This window comes from Leptopilina boulardi, unplaced genomic scaffold (genome assembly GCF_019393585.1).
Source record: "Leptopilina boulardi isolate dan_hultmark-lab unplaced genomic scaffold, ZJU_Lbou_2.1 LbouV2_187, whole genome shotgun sequence".
Lineage (NCBI taxonomy): Eukaryota > Metazoa > Arthropoda > Insecta > Hymenoptera > Figitidae > Leptopilina > Leptopilina boulardi.
The window spans coordinates 146755-172491 of NW_026137737.1; the positions used below are offsets into that span (position 1 = coordinate 146755).

Sequence of the window (25737 nt, forward strand, 5' to 3'; positions counted from 1 at the left end):
TTAGACTTCGAAGCATTTATTTTATTCATTTATAATGCAAACTCGAATAAACAAACGTCAATTCAAATGTTTAAGAAAAAAGAATTCACGATAAGAAAAAAATAATTCACCGTAACGTTCCAATTCGGTTTTTTCGCCAAACCGAATTCAGCTTAAGTTACCACCAATTCTTATCGCTTACTCCCAATTCTTTTTTTTTACTGGGAGTATTTCCTATCCTTCTTTGAACATTAAAAAAAGTTTACAGCAATTTGACTCTCTCGACATCGAAAATACTCACTTGTAACATAGGTTATTCTACAATTTACGCTACATACAAAAGCACAAAAGATTTATTTAAAATATATAAGAGAATATTTTCTATACATATAATGAAATTATATGGTACTTGGAATCACTATAATCAAAAAAAAATTACTTGTATCATACATGAGATATTCAACAATGCATGGTTATCACCAAATACATATCAGATTCATTCAAAAAGTTTCTGAGAATATTGCCTGTGCTTTTTGTACTCATAAAAGAACTTAGAAACACTCTATTACAAAAACAATCTCCTGCATTGTAGTTGGACTATTCTACAATGTATGGTTGCAACCATAAGCCCCACAGATTGCCTTAGTATGTAGCTCAGAGAAATTCCTATGATTTTTAGAAACTTTTTTAAAAGTAATTCGAATCAGTCTATGTCAAAAATAATTATTTATATCATACCTGGGCTCATGTACAATGTATGTATAAGAAATACAGATTTACTTGAAATGTAGCTGAAAGTAATTTCTATGATTTTTAAATCATAGGATCCGTAAAATAGATTCGGGAAAATGTACGGTATTCCTTTGACTCACTCTATGTAAAAATAATAATTACTTGTGCCATATTTGGGCTATTGTTCAATGTATGGTTGCAACAATAAGCACCAAAGACTTCCTTAGTATGTAGCTAAGAGTAATTTATATAAATTTTAGAACTTAAAAAAAATTCTAAAGTACACGGAGAGAAATAGATGGTACCTGATACTATCTAGATACACTGAAAGAACTGTTTGGTTAAACTAACCAGAATTCTGGTTAGTTTAACCAAACAGTTTTCTCAGTGTAGAACCCGTACCATCTATTCTTCTCCGTGTAGTTGGAATTACTTTATGTCAAAAATATGTAATTGTATTATACTTCAACTTTATTTTAAAGCTATACGTTTAATCGACTCGAAACGATTCAAAAGCAAAATTCGATTCGTAAAAGCATATTCGAAGCTTCGAATTGCGAGTTGACACAACTCGACTCGATTCTAATACAAATATAAACAGTCAATTCGCAATTCAAAAGTTCGAAATACGAGTTGCCACAGCTCTATTCGATCTGAATTGGAATCGAACCAGACGAAAATACGAAGTTTTGAATTATGTAATACTCTGGCAATTCGAAAATCGAATTGACCGATTCAATTCGAGTCGAGCTGGGGCAACTCGCAATTCGAATCTTTGAATTTCGAATTACCTTTTTCAAATCGAATTTTCCTTCGGTTCGATTTATACACACCTCAAGCTTATGTACAATGTATGGTTTCAACCATAAGCACCACAGATTTACTTGAAATGAAGCTGAGAGAAATTCCTATGATTTGTAGAGGTACAAAACGAAATATTTTTTTTATAAATAGAGATTAGATTTCTTATCAGAAACCCCCAAAAGAAACAATGAGTGAAACTAAATAGATTTTTTCAAATCCATCCATCATATTGGCACCGACATTTAGTATATTAAAGATCTGGCATCAGTTTTGTATTCAGTGACCCCCAAAAACCCTCGAATAACAAGTTTCAAGCGATTTTGAAGTTTTTTTCAAAAAGCAATCCGCCATATGGGATCCGCCATTTTGGATTTTAAAACACTAACAACGGATTCGTATTTAGCGAGCCCGAAAATCGAATGCCAGATTCGTAATCAGCGATCCCATAAACTCCCGAGTAAAGAGTTTCAAACTAATTTGATCAATTTTTATTCACCTATTTTCTACTTAAATTTTTTACGATTTTTTTTATCAGTTATGTCCATCTTTGAAGCGCATTTGTAAAAAGACTAATAAAGCTAGAGATGCGCGATTTGTCGCATTGAAAAGAGCACCTCTTTTTCTATAAGAATCAACATAAAAGTGAAAATCTATTTTTTCGGACATAAGGTCCCTTTTAACTGTCCAGGTCACATATTGTTAGAAAAAATAAAAAATTTTTATTTATAGCTTCATATGGAATTTTAATTGAGGATATTTTAATTTTGTGAAAAATTTATTTCTGCAATACAAAAGGTAAAAAAGACAATAACAACCTAAATTTTTATAGAAAATGACTTCACGGTACAAAACCCGCAGCATAACGGCTGTGCAAAATCAAATGTCAGCATCAATTTTAAGTAATTGATTAAGTCAATTTTATAAATTATAAATATTATTGATAATAATATATTCACATATATTATATACATATTTAATTTGTAAAATTTTATATTTATAGCATCCTTTTTAGTAAATATTAATTGATAAAATCTATTTTATAGTTAATTTTTGTGTTTTTCTCAATTGGTCAATTTTCTTCAATTTTTTTGCACTTCAGTTGTTCAAATAATTATATTTCTAAAAGTGTATCTATTCAACTTTTAAAATTTGATCGATTTTTATAAAATAGTCAAATTTTGGAAAAACTACATTTTTTAAAAAAAAGACAAATTTGTCAATTTTTCGGTGTTTTCCTTACTAAAAAACCAATAAAAATCACTAGGGTCAGTTGGGGAAAATGGGGACGAAATCGCTATTTTTCACAAATTACGGTGAGTAGCTCAACGAAGTTGTGGGTACGCCACCTTAGGTTTGTAGCTGTACAACTTTTTGGCAGACCCGCGCCCAAAAATGTACTGCAGCAGCCCAAACGTATAGTCTCGTAGCTTACCAACAGAATGCTCCGCAGCCGCCTGACGAAAGTCGGCTAGGGTACAAAAGGTTTCTCAGTTTAAGCATATTACTGTATTAAGGGATAAAAAAAACTTGAAAAAAATTTGTAGTAGATATTTAATAGTTGAACCAATTGAATTTTTTTTATTTTTTATTATTTCAGTATTTTGTCTCGCATTTGAAAAAAAACAGACTTAAAAATCATACCAATTTTTTTTTCTTATTCCTTATGACTCCCATAACAAAAATTCACTTAAATTTTTAATTTTTTTGAATTTGGTTAATAATGACAAGCTGTACCCATTTACCCCAAAAATTTGAAAACTCAGGGTAAATGGGGACAACTTGTTATTATTAACAAAATTAACAAAAATCAAAAATTCAAGTGAATTTCTGTTATAGGAGTCATAAGGAATAAGAAAAAAATTTGGTATGACTTTGATTTTCAAGTTTTTATCAGTGAGAGACCTTTGCACCGTAGCCGACTTTCGACAGGCGGCTGCGAAGCATTCTGTTGGTAAGCTACAAGACTATACTATACGACTATACGCTCCAGTAAATTTTTGTACGGAAGCGCCTACCCGCCACCTCGTGGCAATCAGACAGGGACTGGTGGTAAAGAAGTTTTTCGCATGGAAGCAGGCGCGCATATAGGCATGCATGCCTACCTGCCTTAGTGTTTCGAGAAGCGTGCTTGAAAATTCGAAACTAGTTTCTTTCGTTTGAACCGTTAAGGTAAGTGACATTTTGAGGATAGAATGCACGTGGAGAATTATTAATTGTTAATTTTCTCTTTATTAAATAATAAGATTAATATTAAATAGGGTCAGTTGCGGTAAATTTAAACGGAATTGCTTAGTTTCGACAATAACGTAAGTTTTTTATTTTAAGAAAAAATACTTCCAGTTTTCTTTTGTATAAACTTATTACTCAAAATTTTTGAGTAACTTTGATAAAATCTCATATGCTACGTGATTTTATTTATTTGGTCCGACATTGAAAATTTGAAAAAGTCTCCTAGATTAAAAAGAAACAACTTTTGCGTCGATATATTATAAAATATACAGCCCAGAAGTGCTGTTCACAATCACCCCGAGTTTTCAAATTCTCGGGGTAAATGTAAACAGTTTAATATTTAATATCTAAATTTTTAAAGGTGAAAAATAATAAGGCATTAATAAGGAACAATTAGAAATTTTTGTTTAAATTTTTAGTTTATTTTTATGCAAATGCAAGACAAAATACTGAAACAGTAAAAAACTTTTATTTTTAATGTTTTATGCATTAAGAGATAAATTGAAGTACGGCATTGACAATTGTCAAAATAAAATATTGCCAATACTCAGAACCTCTTGCAGGTGACGTGAGGTTAAAATATTGGGGTCATACTTAATTTTAAATCTGTAAATTAAGCTGCAATATCTCCTGTTTACATTTACCCTTTGTTTACAAATACCTCAAATGACCCTATTAATATTAATATCAAATTTTCTTTAAGATGGAAGAGATGAGCTTAAAGAGAAGTGTCAAAATTATAGCGAACAACCAAGAAAGATATTTTGACGTCATTGACAATTGTTTAGCAAAAACTGTCAATACATTTCTCTTATTAATTTAATTTTTCCTCAATTTTCCAAAATTTTTATACATTTTCCAGACATGTGGGAAATGTTCGAATATGATTGTGAATCCAAAAATGTTAGAAGTTCCTGCGTATTATCAATATATTTATTGATAATAGGTAAAAATTGAAAAATAAATGATCAATAATTATATTTACCTTGAGGAAGAATCAAATAATGTTGATCAATATGTGCAGCCAGATGTATGTTTGCATCATCCGCTGTCAGCAAATAATTTTCGTCCTCAATCTTGTAACCAAGCGTACTACTCTTTGGATAATATTCCAAAAACGTTGATTTTGGTAAATAATTGTCAATGACGTCAAAATATCTTTCTTGGTTGTTCGCTATAATTTTGACACTTCTCTTTAAGCTCATCTCTTCCATCTTAAAGAAAATTTGATATTAATATTAATAGGGTCATTTGAGGTATTTGTAAACAAAGGGTAAATGTAAACAGGAGATATTGCAGCTTAATTTACAGATTTAAAATTAAGTATGACCCCAATATTTTAACCTCACGTCACCTGCAAGAGGTTCTGAGTATTGGCAATATTTTATTTTGACAATTGTCAATGCCGTACTTCAATTTATCTCTTAATGCATAAAACATTAAAAATAAAATTTTTTTACTGTTTCAGTATTTTGTCTTGCATTTGCATAAAAATAAACTAAAAATTTAAACAAAAATTTCTAATTGTTCCTTATTAATGCCTTATTATTTTTCACCTTTAAAAATTTAGATATTAAATAATAAACTGTTTACATTTACCCCGAGAATTTGAAAACTCGGGGTGATTGTGAACAGCACTTTTGGGCTGTATATTTTATAATATATCGAGGCAAAAGTTGTTTCTTTTTAATCTAGGAGACTTTTTCAAATTTTCAATGTCGGACCAAATAAATAAAATCACGTAGCATATGAGATTTTATCAAAGTTACTCAAAAAATGTGAGTAATAAGTTTATACAAATGAAAACTGGAAGTACCCTACCGAAAGAGTGGTACTGAATTGGACTTGGCTTGAGTTCCACTTCAGTACCACTACCTGATAACCCATAAGAAGACATTTTTAAAGTACTTTAACAATAGTTTTAAAGGTATTGTGGCTACTGAGGGATAGCCCCCTCACTTTTCGCCCCTGACAAGCGGTTTCTATTAAGGTGAAGTTAGATGAGTTTAGCCACGAAGTCAGTCAGCAATTGTTACTTGTTCTTTATGGACGCACTTGCGTTAGCCGACCGGTCAAGGCTTTTTAATTTATTGCTTCAATTACATTTATTGTTAATTATTTTCTGGATCCAATAAATACAAATTGTTCGTTATAATTACTTGTGTCGTGTATCATTATTTGGGCGATCACGCAAAGGACAGTAGCGTCCACCTACATAACCTCAACTACTCCAATATTGTTTGAGGGAAATAATTGCATCTACTGCACAACTAGCTACAAGTGGTGACCCTCGACAACCAAATCAAGTGTCAAAAGTGTTTTCTCATCACTACGAGAAAATTTTTCTTCACGAAGTGAAGTGCATCGACTAAGTATAACGAACACGCCAAATAGTGGATCGGAGCAAGCACGCCGCATGACCGAGAATCTCTCGTTAGCTACTATACGAGAGGTTTCCTAGGCAAACGCTGAAAATCGTATTTCACAAATAAATCTGCAACAATCTTTCGACAGTCAACTGGCGACTGCATCATTCCAATCAATTTCCATGGGAAAAATCCGTTGGAGCACATGGTTGGGAAAGCGGAAGTCAACGCCATTTTTCCTGGTCGGGTGAGCAGCCAAGCTGAGCCAAGCAGAGAAGTTAGTGTCCAAGAGGGGCCTTTCCGGTAGGGAATAGCAGACGACAGCCTAAAGTCACGAGCCATCTTCGCAATTGTCGAATCTAGTCGACAAAATTCGACAATCTTCGGGTTGAGCAGAGCCATTCAACATCATCAAGCTGTGGGGTCCACAGCTTATGACAAGTGCTCCAATCGAGTCAACGCAGCTGAGGCAGTGAAGGATGATAACACTACATAGGTATACGCGTTAGTAATTGGTAAGCGTGTACAGAACTTTATATTTAAAGATTTTCTTTTTCACGTTTAATTAAATGGTTGTTTCAAGAATAGTATGGTAAAAAAAAATAAAAAATAAATAAAAGTTAGAATCATGTTTTCTTTATTCATGTTTGTCAAACAAATCAAAACGCAGGTACCCCACGCCCAAACACAGGTAACAACCCCCCGGGTGCAAGTGGCCCAGGTATTAATACACCTGTGCAAAATCAACCAGGTAATATTCTGCCTGCTCAAAATCAACCAGGTAATAATCCACCCGTGCAAAATCAACCAAGTGATTTTCCAATCGATCTGAATCAACCCGGAAATAATCCACCCCCTTCGAGTAGTTCGGGAAGTAATCAATCGCAAATATTACCGCCCATGCATATTCCACCCCCATCGGTTAATATTGTGAACAATCCACCACCACCGATAGTACAGAATATTAGCTCTGCTCCTAATATAGCAACAGGCACTCATCCCTCCCCTCAATCCTCAGTTAATCTCCCCTCAACTAGACAAGGCGATGATAGCCAGCCCCCACCTCCTCTGGCGTTCAATTTCCCGTCAACTAGCAAAGGCAATGGTAGCCAGCCCCCACCTCCTCTGGCGTTCAATTTCCCGTCAACTAGACAAGGTGTGGGTTACCATCCCCCTCCGCCACAGATGCATGCCAAGTTGATACAAAATACAGCGTCGACAGGGCAGGTGAAGATACGCGAATCTTCAGGCGGGGTATTGTTAGAGGGTGGAGCGGGACATTCAGGGGGCGTGATTACCCCTTCCCAAAAGGTTCAGCTGTCGGAACACGTGCAGAGTGGGAATACGCAAGTGGTAGAATTTGGTGCGGGAATCGTTCGCACTAGCACTATGGAGAACGATACAATGTATGAAGTAGCCTCTGATCAGTCAAGAGTGGGTTCTTCTGTGGCTCTAGAATTAAATCGTTTACAAATGGAATTAACTCGTTTACAGGGTCAAGTATCTTATAATATTCCGAGACTTCCCCCATTTAATAAAACCGACCCAACTCTTTGGTTCGCGCAAGTAGAAAGAATTTTTGATTTGCGTAATATAACCTCAGAATCTGCAAAATTTAATGCAATAAATATGGAATTAGATTCAGAAGCATCTGCGTGCGTGAGAGATTTAATTTTAATGAACCCTACTCCGGAAAACATTTACTCCTCGGTTAAGGCAAAAATAATAGCAAATTTCTCGGCGACGGCAGAACAACGGTTCAAGCAATTATTGAAGGGCAAGTTGACAGTACCGGATAAACCGTCTCAATTACTTGCAGAATTGCGTAGACTTAATGACAATAATCTTTGTCCGGAGGATTTCTTAAAGGCTGTTTTCTTCGAGTATTTATCGTCATCATGTCGATCTATTTTGGCTCCAATGCGAAATGTCTGTCTTGACGAACTTGCAGAGGCCGCGGATAAGATTTATGATGAAACTCAAAATACAGCAAATCAAGTTTCAGTCGTAGATTCAAATCCTTCCGAATTATCGAACCTAATATCTGAATTGAAAGAAGTTTCTAAACGATTAGCGAATATGGAAAATGATATTAAATCATTAAAGAAAAATCAACGCGGTCGCAGTAATTCTAGTTCGCAGTCAAATAGTCGCGATTATCAAAAAGGAAATTGCGGTAACACGTTGTGCTGGAAGCATAGAAAATTTGGTAAAAAGGCCAAGAGTTGCACTCCGCCTTGTTCGTGGTCAGATGATAAAGGGAAATCGTCGGAAAACTAGATTCACATCCTCTCACGGGGACTGTCGGGATGAGTCCAAATAATTCCAAACGTCTCCATATCACAGATGCCAATTCCGGTTTATCATTTTTGATAGACACCGGATCGGACATCTCTATAATTCCTGTAAATAAATTGAACGATAGTAAACTAAGCGATAGGATTTTATACGCGGCGAATGATTCTCAGATTTTTACGTACGGGGAAAAAAGAATGGATTTAGATCTTGGATTAGATAGACAATTTTCTTGGAATTTTTGTGTCTCTCAAGTTCCTCAACCAATCATAGGGGCTGATTTGCTTTCTTTTTATGACCTTTCGGTAAACCTTAAAGAGAGGAAAATTGTCGACATTCATTTTAATCGAAGTATAGACGGTGCATTGAGGGAAGTTTATTTAGTGGGAATTAGCACAGTTGGTAATTCTGGTGTTTTTGCAAAAATTCTTAGCGATTTTCCGAAGGTAACGGGTCTTGCACAGTTCGATTTGCCAATCTCACAGGAGGTGTATCATTACATAGATACAGTAGGTCCTCCAGTGGCGCAGAGAGCTCGTAAGTTGTGCTTAGAAAAAATGATTTTTGCTAAAAATTATTTTCAGAATTTATGCAAACTTGAGGTGTGTCAACCGTCAAAAGGTCAATGGGCATCACCTTTGCATATGCAACCGGATAAAAACGGTTCCTGGAGAGTTTGTGGAGATTACCGGCGAGTTAATTCTGAAACCATTCCAGACAAATATCCGGTACCGTTATTATTAGATTTTACTTCGATTCTTCATAATAAAAATTCCTTTTCTAAGATAGATCTTGAAAAAGCGTACAATCAAATCCCAGTATTTCCTGGGGACATTCCGAAAACTGCTATTATCACACCGTTCGGTCTTTTCGAGTTCCGGGTAATGAATTTCGGATTACGAAATGCGAGTTCTACTTTTCAAAGGTATATTCATAAAGCCTTGGACGAATTGCCATTCGTATTCGCTTATATAGACGACGTTTTGGTCGCATCCGAAACCCTTGAGCAACACGAGGAGGACGTTAAGGCGGTTCTCAGGCGACTCGAGAAATTTGGTCTTCGAATTAATATCAAAAAGTGTGAATTTGGTCGTGAGGAAATTACATTTTTAGGTTATTTAATCAATAAATTTGGAATTCGACCCGATCCGGTTAAAACGGAGGTTATAGTCAATTACCCACAACCAAAAACGGTCACCGAATTAAGACGTTTCCTAGGAATGGTAAATTTCTATCGAAAGAGTATTCCTCATGCCGCTGAATTACAAAAACCTTTAGTACAGTATTTAGGTGAGTCAAAGAAAAATGACAAGACCCCGATCGATTGGACGCCCGATTCCGAAGCTGCCGTCGAAGCGGTCAAGCTTGGTTACTTGGTTACATTTCGCAATTTACTACAAACATCGTTTATTTGCAGGGTTCAGAAAATGTCGTTGCAGACGCTCTTTCTCGGATTGATAGCATTATTTTACCCACTGAGTTTAGTTTCACCGATTTTGCTCAAGCTCAAGCTAAGGACTCCGAATTAGCCGCGCAATTGAAATCAACATCTTCCAGTTTAAAAATGACAAAAATAATTGTCGGATCGAATGACGAGGAGTTGTATTGCGATATTTCGGGGGAAAATTTGCGAATTTTCGTACCTATTATTTTGCGAGAAAAGGTATTTCAACTTTTTCACAAGTTGGCTCACCCCAGTGCAAAAGTAACGAGAAGAATTATTAGCAAAAGATACGTGTGGCCTTGTATGGCTAAAGATATTACGAAATGGGCGAAATCGTGTCTTGATTGTCAACGTTCAAAAGTGTCACGTCATAATATTCTTCAACCAGCAAACTTTGTTGCTCCGGATTCACGTTTTAGACATGTTCATATCGATATAGTTGGACCTCTGCCGGTCAGTGAAGGGTTTAAATATTGTCTAACAATGATTGATCGATTTTCACGTTGGCCGGAGGACATTTCGATTCGAGATATCGAGGCTGCGACAATTTGCAGAGCATTCGTAGATGGTTGGGTATCGAGATTTGGTGCCCCAGAAATTCTCACAACCGATCAAGGTCGGCAATTTGAATCGAATATTTTCAAGGCACTTCTTAGAACAATTGGTTGCAAGCGCATTCGAACAACGGCTTATCATCCGGCAGCTAACGGAATGATAGAACGTTTTCATCGTTCAATTAAAGCTGCAATAATGTGCCATGCAACTAGAGATTGGTCCAAAGTCCTTTCAACTGTTCTTTTAGGAATTCGTAATAATGTCTTGGATATCGGTTCATCACCCGCAGAATTTTTATACGGAACTTCTCTGTGTTTGCCTGGAGAGTTCGTGATTTACGATGATGACGCGCCTTCTCCTGAAATTTTTATCGAGGAATTTAAAAGTCACATGAGACAAGTCAAACCGATACCCGTCGAGCACAGGCATAAATCGAGAGCTTTTGTGTTTAAAGATTTAGCCACGTGTTCACATGTTTTCTATCGAGTTCGAAAAATAAAACAATCTTTGGAACCGCCTTATACTGGTCCCTACAAGATTATAAATCGCACAAGTGATAGAATTTTTGAAGTTGACGTCAATGCTACTCATAAACAAATTTCGATTGAAAACTTAAAACCGGCGAATTTTTTGAAAGATTTAGAATCGAATTCTTCGTCGAATTTTAGGGAAAAAACAAGTTGTAACAACGATCAAGAGAGTAGCGCTTTAAATTCACGGGAAACAAAAACTGTAGAAAATGCATCGAAAAAAGTTGATAACGATTCACGCGATATAAAAAATCTGATAGATAGCGATAATCCGAGAGTAGAAAAAACTAGCGACAAGAAAAACAAAAGTAGTTTAAATTATGAAAATAATTCAAAAACTCAGCATCAATCAATTAATGTTGATGATAATCAACCGTCGACATCGAAGTCAAATCAACATTGCGAAAATGTAGAAAAAAAGACTGACCTAACGATGGTGCAAAGAAAACAAAAATTTAGACCAAACATTTTAAGTAAAAAGGTCTCATTTAAAAAATAAGAGAATTAAAAGTGGGTGGTTGAAACGTTCTATTGTTTGAATTCCCTCAAAGAAATCATTTTAGTTACTTTATTTATGTGATGAATATTAAATATTTATTTCAGATTATTTTTTTTTTATTTTGAGCGTTTCAATCCACAACTAACAAAGATTCTCGCAATAATAATTTTATATTGTTATTTTACGAAACTATAAGACTGACGTAGCTAGCTCAGAATATATTTTTTTTTCAACTATGTAAAGCTTGTAATAAAAATAAAATTCCTTCCTATCCTTACAAAAAACCTAGTGTATATGTCATTGTCACTGGGGGGGAGTGATGTGGCGACTGAGGGATAGCCCCCTCACTTTTCGCCCCTGACAAGCGGTTTCTATTAAGGTGAGGTTAGATGAGTTTAGCCGCGAAGTCAGTCAGCAATTGTTACTTGTTCTTTATGGACGCACTTGCGTTAGCCGACCGGTCAAGGCTTTTTAATTTATTGCTTCAATTACATTTATTGTTAATTATTTTCTGGATCCAATAAATACAAATTGTTCGTTATAATTACTTGTGTCGTGTATCATTATTTGGGCGATCACGCAAAGGACAGTAGCGTCCACCTACATAACCTCAACTACTCCAATATTGTTTGAGGGAAATAATTGCATCTACTGCACAACTAGCTACAGTATATAAGATCAACAAACCGTCTCTCATGATATACGTGTAAAACAGCAAAAAAAAACATAATAGTTTGAAGAAAATTTCTGTTAAGTTTGGATATTATATTGCAATCCCTCCTTGAACAATAGATCCCTAGGTCCTTTGTTGAAGGATTAAAATTTTAACCCGAGTTTTATTGCTTAAAAAATTTGTAATTTTAACCTTCGCTTGACAAGATGCCCACCCAGGGTGGGCCAGACAAATTGAAATTGCCATATCTTCTAAAGTTTTGCCTTAATTGAATCGCGATTTTAAGTCACTGAACAAAATCTTAAGAACTTTCAAAAAATGTAAAAACAAATTTTTAAAAAAAATTTCTTCTTGATTATTTATAACTTTTATCAATGTATGTACGGAGATAACCGGGATGATTCAGATATTTTTTTAATTCTATTTTACAAAAAGACTTGAAATCATGCAGACTTTTTACTGTGAGTGTTTTATGATGTCAAATAATAGATATAAAAAATATTATATTGCATTTTTCATTTGTTTAAACAATTTATTGTTATTATTTATTGACTTTCTTTGTTCTGCACCTAGAAAGATGCAGTTTTTTCTAATTTTGCAATTTATCAAGCGGAATATAATGAAAGATAGATTTGATGTAAAATTATTAATTCAACAATTGTTTAAACAATTATTGTTATTATTTACTAACTTTTTTTGTTCTGCACCTAGAAAGATGCAGTTTTTTTCTAATTTTGCAATTTATCAAGCCGAATATAATAAAAGATAGATTTGATGTAAAATTATTAATTCAACAATTGTTTAAACAATTTATTGTTGTTATTTACTAACTTTTTTTGTACGGCACCTGGAAAGTTGCCGTTTTTTTCTAATTTTGCAACTCATCAAGCCGAATATAATAAAAGATAGATGTGATGTAAAATTGTAAATTCAACAATTGTTTAAACAATTGTTAATTTAGTAAATTTATGTCAAATCTGTCTGGCTATATTATATTCGGTTTGATAAATTGCAAAATTAGGAAAAAAACTGCATCTTTCTAGGTACACTACAAGAAAGTTAATAAATAACAACAATAAATTGTTTAAACAATCGTTTGAATACTAAATTCATATAAAATCTTCATGTTTATTATGTTGAGCTTGTTAAGTTGCAAAATTAGAAAAAAATTGCAACTTTCTTGGAACATTATAAAGAAAGTTAATAAATAGCAACAATTATTTGTTTAAACAATTGGTTAAATAGTAAATTCATATAAAATCTTCATGTTTATTATGTTGTGCTTGTTAAGTTGCAAAATTAGAAAAAAATTGCAATTTTCTAGGAATATTATGAAGAATGTTAATAAACAGCAACAATTATTTGTTTAAACAATTTATAATAATAGTTGTTGCAAATTGAATTATATATTTTATTTTATTTATAACCTTTGAATTAATAACTACGAAGAAAAGGTAACAAATTTATAAAATTCTTCTACTGTCGTATGTATATTTGAAAAAGTTATAAATTATTAATAATAAATTGTTTAAACAAATAAAAAATCAACAAAACATAAATAAAATATATTATTTGGTAACATATAACAATTTTGGAAAAAAACTGAATGATTCTAAGTTTTTATTGCAATATACAAAGAAGAAAACATTTGTCCCACCCTGGGTGGGATCTTGTCAACCGTGTATATAAAAAGTATCCAGTCCGGCGAAGGTTAATAACTCAACTTTAAAAAATATATATTCAGATTCGTTAATATTTCCAGATTATGAATATCTAAAATTTATCATAAAATAATTACATTTAAAAAAGTTATAATTTATCTCGTATACCTTAAGTTTGATAAAAAAATGGACATCATTTTTGAATTTAGCTGACAAAGGAAATATCAGATGCATAATAATGTATGAAAATAATATAAATCCATGAAAAACAAATATAATATTGAAATAAATATAAAGTTTTAGTTTAAACATATTGAAAAAGCTAGTCGCTTTTCACTTTTATGAGGGTATTAACGGTAACTCGACCCTTTTCGCAGGTAAATTTCCCAGTTCCATTTCAGTACCAGAATGCACTAAATTAGTACTGAGTTGGTACTGAGATCTCAGTTCCAATTTCCCAGTACCAATCCAGTACCACCCTTCCGGTAGGGTATTGTTTCTTAAAATAAAAAACTTACGTTATTGTCGAAACTAAGCAATTCCGTTTAAATTTACCGCAACTGACCCTATTTAATATTAATCTTTTTATTTAATAAAGAGAAAATTAACAATTAATAATTCTCCACGTTCATTCTAACCTCAAAATGTCACTTACCTTAACGGTTCAAACGAAAGAAATTAGTTTCGAATTTTCAAGCACGATTCACGAAACACTAAGGCAGGTAGGCATGCACTTCTTTACCACCAGTCCCTGTCTGATTGCCACGAGGTAGCGTCCCCACAACTTCTGTGAGCTACTCACTAACATTTTGGACAGTCACGCTCCCAAAATTGTACCGCCGCACACCAAAACCATAGTGGCGCTGCTGTCTCTTACCTTGTTGCGCTGCAGTCCAAAAGGTCTCTCAGTGATGCATTCAGCGATAACTTGAATTATCTTGCAGCCAATTGTCAAGATAAAAGCTTGGCAATACTCAGAACCGCTTTAGGTGATCTGAGGTTAAAAAATTGACGTTGAACTTAATTTTAAAACTGCAAATTAAGCTCCAAAACGTCTTGTCCCCATTTACCCCAACTGACCCTATATATAATTAGTTTTATATGTTAAATAGAAACTCTTTTACAGAAGTTTCAAGATGGGGATGTCTAGACTCCTTCTAGGGTTAAAAAGACATATTTTAGAACTAGTAATTTTTATTAAATAAAAAATTTTATCATTTAAAACATCAGAAAGTACGGTTAGGGACAAGTAGACATTGTTAAAAATCACGTATTCAAATTAAAATTATTATTTACACATTTAATAAATTAAAGTTAAATTTTTTGGAAATTATTGCTCGTATCAAGCATTAATATTTCCAACAAAAAACAATTAAAAATTTATTAAAATAACCAAAATATATGCGAGAGACATTGAAGTTAAATGTTTCAGAGATATGTCCATATACAAGAAACAACATAACCCTGTTGAAAATTCCGACCTCGTTTACGACGTCGTATTCTAAGTAGTTTGCGACGTAGTAAACGACGTAGTAAACGACGTAGTAAACGAAGTAGTAAACGACGTCGTAAATGAAAGCGGAATTTGGGATAGCAAACTACGTCGTTTACTACGTCGTTTACTACGTCGTTTACTACGTCGTTTACTACGTCGTTTACTACGTCGTTTACTACGTCGTTTACTACGTCGTTTACTACGTCGTTTACTACGTCGTTTACTACGTCGTTTACTACGTCGTTTACGATGTTGCAAAAATTATTTTAATATTATTTATTTAGTAATTTAGTAAGTCCAATATCCAATATTAAAAATTTTAATAATAATTTAAAAAATCAATAATTTAAAAAAAAATTTATTTTTATTATTTTTTTATAGTTATTATTATTATTTTATTTTTAATATTTAAATTAAAATAAAAAAATGGTCATCAAAATATTAGTGAAACCATTTCTTCCAAAAAAGAATTTGTCTCAAATCCAATAAAGGAGAGACATCGGGCAGAAAAAAATTTCGACAAAAAAAAAATTTTCGATCACTGCTTATATACCAATCTAAAGGCACCTCAACTGCGAGAAACAGTTATGATGTTCGCCCTCCCTGTGGCGTTGAGCGAACTTAAGTCCAGAGCTGAGCCATCAGCGCAGCGCGGAAACATTTGAAAAATTTGATTTTATTAGATATTTTATTTTATTTTAAATATGACAAATAATTAACTTAATAAATAATTAATGTCATAAATAATTATTAATAACATAATGTCATACTTAATAATTCGTTAATTAATTATTTTTAACGAAAATTTGACAAAAACAAAATTTGTTGGCCAAAAAAAATATTACCATTAAAAAATAATTTTTTTGTTAAAATTTCGTAGTAAAAAAAATTTTTTCAAGACAATTATTTGTGACCTAAAAAAATATCACGATGAGAATATAATTAACAAAAAAAATTACTCGTAGCACAGAAAAAATTTCACCATGAGAAAATAATTTTTTTTAAATTTTATTTGTAAAAAATTTATTGGTAGCTCAAAAAAAATATCACGATGAGAAAATAATTTTTTGTCAAATTTTCTCTGTAAATAAATTAATTAACTAAATAACGTACCGTAAAACGGGGTTATTTCGCTCATTGCGGGTAAATTCGCTCACCCACTTTTATGCTTTATTTCAGCTTTAAAATAAAGTTTAATACATTTATTACCAGGTTAAATTTTCGTAATAAAAAAATTAATTAATTTATTATTAAGCTAACTAGCAAAATTAAACGCGCGCAAGCGCGCCAAATTGAGGATTTAATTATTTGTTATAAAGAAATTAAAGATTAATATTATTAATAATAATTTAATTTATTAGAATATTATAACATATTAAATGATAATAATGAAAATTATATGTTTACAGGCCTCGGATTATACGACTTTTTCCGACTTTTTTCAAAAATACGACTTTTATCAACTTATTTTAATAAAATGCGACTTGTTTTTTACATTTGAAAAGAAAATGTAAATAAAATACATTTTTTTTGGTATAAAATGTAGATCTTCTTCAGATCTTCTTCAATTCAATTATTTAACAAATTTTGAACTAAAATGATTCTTCACTAAATTAATTATTTTTAATAATTTTAATGAAATACATCACAAATTCAATTATATCAAAATTATTTTTCAATTAAAATTTTTATGAAATTTAACAATTGTTTATAATTTAAAAAAAAATATCACAATAAAATTGAATTATTTTTTAAAAATTTCAATTCAAGATAAACTAAAATTCAATTATTACCCGAAATTTTAATTCAAAATCAATTAAAATTCAATAATTATCCAAAATTTTCAATTTAAAATTTAATTATTTACCAAGTTTTCAATTTAAAATGAAATAAAATTCAATTATTTTCTAAAATTTCTATTCAAAATTAATTATCCAAATTTTCAATCAAAAATGAACTTAAATTAAATTATTATAAAAAATTTCAAGTAAAATTCAAGTATTTCCCAAAATTTTTAATTCAAAATGAACTGAAGTACAATTATTTTCCAAATTTAAAATCAAAATTAAATTTCATTATTCTCAAAAATTTTAATTCAAAATTAATTGAATTTTCAATAATTTGAATTTAAAAGCATCTAAAATTTCTAAAATTTTCCATCGAAATTTTTTTTTTTGAAATTTAATAATTTCAATTATAACTCTAAGGAAATTCAATTATTTTTAACTATTTTAATAATATTCTTTGAAAATTCAACTATGTGAAACCATTTTTCAATTAAAAATGATTTTCAAATTATTGTATTTTGTCCGCATTTTCTAATAAATTTTTAGTGAAATCATCTAAAATTTTAATTACAAAACACTTAAAGTTTCAATTAATTTCAAAAATCTCAATTTTAAATCTTTGAAAATTCAATTAAATTTAAAAAATGTTTTCCAAAAATTGTTTGATAAATTATTTTTAGATCTGTAAAATTTAATAATTGTTTGAAAATTAACTATATCTTTTGAAATTTAATTATTTCTAAAAATTTCAACTTTAACCCTTCGAAAAGGATTATTATTAAAAAAAAATTTTTATTTAAAAATCTGTAAAATATTTTTGTTAAAATGAAAAACAAATCCACTTTTTTTTGGAATATAAATCGACTAAAACGACTGTTTTGTGTCTTTAAGTTGATTCGAGGCCTGTGTTTTTATAATTAATATTTAATAGGTAATCGTTGGCCCCTGGTACCTTAAAAATAAATTTTTTTCAAATTACTATCTTGTACGAAATTTCCTGGCGCATCTTTTTTCTCATTATAAATTTTTTGTATTTGTATACAATTTTTGAATCAATATACAACTTTAAAAAAATTTTCGTTGGTAAACGTTGTGTACTTCAGCTTCGTGAATTGAATTTTCGAATTTGGAATTTTAAAGAAACTTATTCCGAAATTTGGAAACACAATTATACAACTTTGGCAAAAATGAGAAAAAGAATTGTCAAAATTTGACACGTCATAAGATTACTATATTCAAAAAAATACGTGAAATCAGAAAAGGCCAACTTCAAGTTAGGACAGAAAGACAGACCAAACATTTTATTATTATATAATTATTTAATTAATTTTTTTTACAGAGAAATTTTGACAAATAAAATTATTTTCTCATCGTGATATTTTATTTGGGCCACAAATAATTTTTTTATTGAGAAAATTTTAAAATAAGTAAATTTCTCATCGTAATATTTTTTTGTGCTACGTATAATTTTTTTGTTAAATTTTTTTACAGAGAAATTTTTACAACAAAATTATTTTTCATCGTGATTTTTTTTAAAAACACGAATTTTTTTTTTCAAAGAAAATTTGAAAAAAAATTATTATTTTATCATTGTGATATTCTTTTGTGCTACGAATAAATTTTTGGTACATTTTCGTAGTAAAAAAAATCAACGATTTATTACGGTATTTAGTGAATTAATTGTTTTTAAGAGAAAATTTGACAAAAAAGTTATTTTCTTATCGTGATATAATTTTTTTAGGCCACAAAATATTTTTTTTACAGAGAAAATTTAAAGATAATTAAATTTCTCATCTTGATATTATTTTTGTTCTACAAATATTTTTTTGTTACATTTTCGTAGTAAAAAATTAAGTAACTATAATAATTACCGTAAAACAGGGTTATTTCGCTCAGTGCGGGTAAAGTCGCTCACCCATTTTTTTGCTTTAAATTTGATTAAAAACTAAAATTTAGTATTTCTATTAACAAATTTAACATTTTTACCTGCTAATAAAGGTATTAAACTTTATTTTAAAGCTGAAATAAAGCATAAAAGTGGGTGAGCGAATTTACCCGCAATGAGCGAAATAACCCCGTTTTACGGTACGTTATTTAGTTAATTAATTTATTTACAGAGAAAATTTGACAAAAAATTATTTTCTCATCGTGATATTTTTTTTGAGCTACCAATAAATTTTTTACAAATAAAATTTAAAAAAAATTATTTTCTCATGGTGAAATTTTTTCTGTGCTACGAGTAATTTTTTTTGTTAATTATATTCTCATCGTGATATTTTTTTAGGTCACAAATAATTGTCTTGAAAAAATTTTTTTTACTACGAAATTTTAACAAAAAAATTATTTTTTAATGGTAATATTTTTTTTGGCCAACAAATTTTGTTTTTGTCAAATTTTCGTTAAAAATAATTAATTAACGAATTATTAAGTATGACATTATGTTATTAATAATTATTTATGACATTAATTATTTATTAAGTTAATTATTTGTCATATTTAAAATAAAATAAAATATCTAATAAAATCAAATTTTTCAAATGTTTCCGCGCTGCGCTGATGGCTCAGCTCTGGACTTAAGTTCGCTCAACGCCACAGGGAGGGCGAACATCATAACTGTTTCTCGCAGTTGAGGTGCCTTTAGATTGGTATATAAGCAGTGATCGAAAATTTTTTTTTTGTCGAAATTTTTTTCTGCCCGATGTCTCTCCTTTATTGGATTTGAGACAAATTCTTTTTTGGAAGAAATGGTTTCACTAATATTTTGATGACCATTTTTTTATTTTAATTTAAATATTAAAAATAAAATAATAATAATAACTATAAAAAAATAATAAAAATAAATTTTTTTTTAAATTATTGATTTTTTAAATTATTATTAAAATTTTTAATATTGGATATTGGACTTACTAAATTACTAAATAAATAATATTAAAATAATTTTTGCAACATCGTAAACGACGTAGTAAACGACGTAGTAAACGACGTAGTAAACGACATCGTAAACGACGTAGTAAACGACGTAGTAAACGACGTAGTTTGCTATCCCAAATTCCGCTTTCATTTACGACGTCGTTTACTACTTCGTTTACTACGTCGTTTACTACGTCGTTTACTACGTCGCAAACTACTTAGAATACGACGTCGTAAACGAGGTCGGAATTTTCAACAGGGAACAGAAAAAATAAAAATAAATATACAAAATAATAAATAAAATAAAAGATAAATAAAAATAATATACAAAATAATAAATAAAATAGTATGAATATGATTGACGATTGTGAGAATGGCTGATTGCTACTTTTATTTTGATTGTTTTATTTGGTAAATTGTTTTTATGTTTATTTTATTTATTTTTCTTATTTTCATGTTTATATCTATAATTTATTTTTATTTATTGTATTCAAACTATTTTAATTATTATTTTCTATATTGTTTTTGATTTATTTTGCATATTGATTTTTTATTTTTATATTTTCTGTTACATTGTTTTTTGTATATATATTTTGTATATTTATTTTATTTAATTAGCTGACTACCATCTATATTTTTGTTTTTGTTATTAATTTTCGTCTCATATTAATTTAATTTACTTTCTTTGTATTTTTGTTTTTAATTTAATTTAATAATTTTTTTGTATTATTAGACTCCCTGAAGAGGAAATAAATGTGATTGCGAAACGTTAAAGAAAATTTTATTAAAATCCATTTGTCTAAATGTTATCGTTTTTTTTAAATTTAATTCATTGAAAAATTCTGAATGTTTAACAAAATTTTTTTAGAGATCTCGTACAAATTTTATACCGATCATGGAAAAAAAATTAAAATCGGTTAAAAACTGTATTCTGTAGGGGATTTTGAGACAACTAATGTTATTTTGCCCCACTGTCATTCAGAAGAATATTTTAATGTAGAATCACATGACCTTAGTCACATGCCCTTAATATTTTAGAAGTTTACTCACTATACTTTAAAAATGAAAGAAATTCTTGTCCATATAAGGTGTGCTATTAATATAACGCTCAAAACTGAATTGCGTGCATATACTATAACACACTTTCTATTAATAAATCCTGTAAAATGTAATTTTCTTATCAAGAGGTAGGATTAGATAAGAACAAAGTATAAACTTTTTGTAGAATAACCTTAGATTCACATTTTTAAAAATAATTCAAATATATCTAAATTTTAATATTACTTTATCGTTGACTTTTAACACCTAGCAGTATTTTTATGTCAAATGCAATGATGCATCAAAAATGTTAAGAACAACTGGAATGTGTTCGAAATATGTTTCTTCTTAGTTGATTAATTACTTCGATGAATCAGGTCAACTCCAGTGAACATGACTGAAATGCAAAGATTCTGTAGCAGCAGGTCAAAACTTGGATGTTTTGTTTACATCAGAGAAAGTCTATAACAATCATATAGATACAGAACAGGGAATTAAACTACTCTTGTTCGCTGTAAGGTGGTCGATTGTCAAACTAAAATATCAGAATAGCTATGTTAAGGTGGTTCCAGAATAGGTGCAAAATACGGAAGCTTCTACGCGCCACCTCGTAACGAGGCGAAACCAACTTATGCTCGTTTCATATAAGGTTATTCAAGTTGGGTGTGGGAAAGCCAAGATGGATGATGGCTGGTGCACAATCAGCCATCATCCATCTTGGCTTTCCCACACCCAACTTGAATAACCTTATTTAGCATACAGAACATTGATGTTTCAATGTTCTTGTGAAGAACACACAAGTTGGTTCGATGGTTCGACGGCTTGGTGGTTCGATAAATCCATTCATCTTTAAAATATAAGATGAAATTTGTTGTATTTAAATAATCTATATGTATAATAATTGCAATGAATTTTTTAATATTAATATAACAATAATTAGTATTAAAAATATTTAAGTAAATGAAGAAATATAAATTTATATACAGGGTGCTCAAAAAGTTGCAAGTTTCCATAGTTTTTGAACATCCTGTATATATTTAAACATAACCTTATATAAAAATGAATCTATATATTATATTTTTTTATATTATATAAAAACACAAGAATCCAACTTACTTTAAAATAACGATATTCTCTACATTTAAAATTAAAAAATTTACTCAAATTATTCAACGTAAGAAATATTTCATCTTATAATGATTTTTTAATGAGTAATATCGAACCACCGAGCCATCGAACCAACTTGTGTGTTCTTTACGACAAGAACATTGAAACATCGATGTTCTGTCTGTTAAATATGAAACGAGCATAAGTTGGTTTCGCCTCGTTATGAGGTGGCGCGTAGAAGCTTCCGTAGCAAAAGCCAAGTACACGTGAAAGTCCAAATGGCAATCTCATACGGAAGCGCCTACGAGTCACCAGCGAACTATCTTGTTCGCGTCACATTTTTAGCTGTGAAACCGAGGAACGCGTTCGATGGTTTCGCTGTTTCCTTGTTTTTGAGTGACGATAAAACACACTATACGGTTCGATGGTTCTCTGGTTTTACTTAGTTCTATCGTTATCGAAGTCTAAATTTTGTATTAAAAAAATAAATTTAAATTTAAAAACCGAAATATAATAATATATTTAAATTATATATTTGAGATATATCAGATATCTGATATCTTGTATTAGGCTTTTGCACCTATTGTAGAACCTCCATTAAGTGTCACGTCCTAGACTTCAAGGAACTAAATTTCCGTTAGATCCATGAAATAGCCAATGAGCTGGATTCTTGTACATTATTATCCACTTAAAAGCGGGCATTGAATTTAAATTCAAATTAAATTTGAATCTATTTTATTATAAATAATAAATCAATTGTAGGATATTAAATAAATAAACACTTATTTGATTGGAAAAACCCCTCTCGCGTAAAAAACCTATTTTATTCAGTTTGAAGATTGAAAATTAACAAATTTAATAATTCTCAGGTGAATTGTAGAATTATGATTATCGTTTTGTTAATTCAAATAAAATTTCGATTTATTTGATAATTCACAATAATTAATTATTCGATTATAATAATTAAAGAATTATTATTCGTCTTTAAATGTTTAAATATTATTTACAATATTTAATTGAAATTATTCACAATATAATATTTATTGTAATTACTCTAAGTTAATTACAATACTTAGTTTGGAAATCAGAAGTTACGCACAAAACGTCTTGCTTCTAACAATTCTCGAAATGTTCTGAAATTCAAGACTTTTGACTTTGAAAACCATCTTTATTTATCTTTCAAAATTATACTTTTTACATAAAAAGATACATATATTTCTTAATTTTACTTAGGAAAAGTACTATATTCAGCGCCTGTTATGCATGTAAACTTGTCTGAATGTTTCTATATTGTGTTGTCTGTTGTTTGTGTTTTTTGTAGTATTTGTGTTCTTTCTTTGGGTAAAAAGGTTACGTAATTAAAAAACCCCATTAGAAAATTTTGTACTTAAAAAACTATGTGACTAGGAAAATATAACTATTCTTAATTCTAAAACTTAAAACTACATAAACTAAATAAATACTTTAACAAAATAACAGTGGTTTTATATAAAATAGATATGTCGTTTACAAAAAGATTATATAATTAACGCATACGGTAATTTGTGTTTCAGCCTGAATGGAGCCGTGTCTCTGGTATACATCCTAATATTATCTAATGCTTTATTTTCCGAAATTTGAAAGTTGTAAAATTTGTACGTTAAGTCTAGGATATCTAAAGTAATTTCGTCGATATCTAATTTTTCTCTAATTTTTGAATTTCTTGTTCTTGGTTTCGCTTTAGAAATGATTCTTAAAATCTTGTTTTCAAAAGTTTGGATCTTTTGAATGTATGAAACAGCGGCACTGCTCCATATTGGCACAGCATATAACAAAATTGGTTTTATAAAAGTTTTATATAGTAACAATTTATTTTTCTTACTGAGTTTACTACTCCTATTAATCAGACTATGTAGAGTACGACTCATAATATACCCTTTTTTACATGTTTCACTAATTTGGTTTCTAAATAAAAGCTTATGATCTAAAATCACGCCTAGGTATTTAATACTATTTTTAGTTTTAATATTAACGTCGTTTACATTGATCTTAATGTTATTTTCATTTTGTTCCTCGCCTTTTTTGCTAAATATAATGAACTCTGTCTTTGCTGCATTAATTTTAAGCTTCCATCTGTGGTAGAACCTCAGGAGTCCATTCAGGTGCCTCTGGATGTACTCGGTCGCCTTGTACTTCTTCCACGAAGAGGCAAAAAGCGCCGTGTCATCCGCAAAGATTGCTAGTTTTGAGTTTTTATTTTTGGGAATATCATTTAGATAATATATAAAGAGAATGGGCCCAAGAATGGATCCCTGAGGTACCCCTGCTACAATATTTTTGGTGTCTGATTTTTGCTCATTATAAATAACATTAAATTTCCTATTACTTAAATAACTTGATATTAATTTAATAATGTATGTAGGAAAACCAAGTTTAACTAGTTTGTAAATTAAACCCCTGTGCCAGACGGTATCAAAAGCTTTCTCTATATCAAGGAAAACGGCTGCCGTGTGCCGATTCAAGTTAAAATTTGTTGTAATTTCATTCGTTAATCTAACCAATTGTTTGACAGTGCTATGTTTTTCCCTGAAGCCAAATTGTTCGGGGATAAGTAATTTGTTAATGTTTTCATGTTTTTTTATTCTAATTAGAATTATTTTTTCAAACAGTTTGCTCAAGGTAGGAAGGAGACTGATGGGTCTATAACTTTGCGGAAAAAGCTTGTCCTTGCCAGTCTTGTGAAAGGCCAAGACATTTGCTATTTTCCAAGCGTCTGGAAAGTACGACAGTTTAAAGCAAGCGTTAATGATATGATTGATTTGAACGATAACTTTGTTAGGTAAGTTTTTAAGAATGATGTTCTGAATACCGTCTGGACCAGGAGCTTTCTTGGGGGGTAGATATTTTAGTTCTTTTTTAATTTCACTTGGAGATGTTAATTCTATAGTATCTGCATCTACTTCTTTGTTTCGAAGGGTTCTACAAATATTATACACTTCCCTATTAGTAACATTGTCGCCCATATTTTCGGTGAGATGATGCACCTTCTCGAAGTTGTCTGCTAAAACATTCGATTTCTCTAAGTCATTATAAACCAGTAGGCCATTTGGCCCGTGCAGTTTAGCAATGCTGCCTGTGTAAGGTTTAGTAAATACTTTAGCAGTCTTCCAAAGACTGTTATCCCTAACTTTAAGATTTTTTAATTTATTATTCCAAGCTTTATTGTAAAAATCTTTGATTTCTCTCTTTATAATATTTGAAAATCTATTTTTAGTTACCCTAAGGTATTCTGAATTAGTTCTGAAATTCAAGCCGTAGATGCTCGCTTTATATACCTTAGGTTTTATCCCCTCTTAGTCATTCAACCAAGGAAAGCGTCATGTCGTGCTCATCGACCAATAAATCTCAACGGCTCAAGGCCAACTCGTGAATAATCGTTACGATCTCTGCTACGCAGTTAACGAGTAAAATCAATAATAGGCTCTGTCACTTGTGACGTCAGAGGTGAGACTTCGTAGGCCTGGAGGGACAAGAAAGCAGACGACACATTGTAATCTTATGAAGAAATTAATTTGATGTCACTTTTATTGAATTTACTCAAATCTTAGTCACTTAAAATGCTTATTGGCTTGAAAAAATAGTCTAAGGTAGTCT

The 25737-nt window shown here is 30.6% G+C and overlaps 2 protein-coding genes across 4 annotated transcripts in view; one reads left to right on the forward strand and one right to left on the reverse strand.

Annotated features, from left to right (window-relative positions):
- LOC127277854 (histone deacetylase 6) overlaps nucleotides 1-21518 on the reverse strand; it is a 79867-nt gene extending 58349 nt beyond the window's left edge. For 2 of the 3 annotated variants that reach the window (XM_051299248.1, XM_051299244.1), the window contains exon 1: nucleotides 21244-21517. The gene's annotated coding sequence lies outside the window, so the exon portion shown is untranslated. Of the gene's footprint in view, nucleotides 1-21009; nucleotides 21119-21243 lie in introns of all 3 variants that reach the window. The other variant, XM_051299245.1, reaches the window with a different exon arrangement.
- LOC127277857 (rho GTPase-activating protein gacO-like) lies at nucleotides 6590-8390 on the forward strand. The gene is made up of 2 exons (XM_051299251.1): nucleotides 6590-6614; nucleotides 6781-8390. Exons 1-2 carry the CDS (start codon nucleotides 6590-6592, stop codon nucleotides 8388-8390), a joined length of 1635 nt encoding a protein of 544 aa, XP_051155208.1.
- Nucleotides 21519-25737: the final 4219 nt, after the last annotated feature.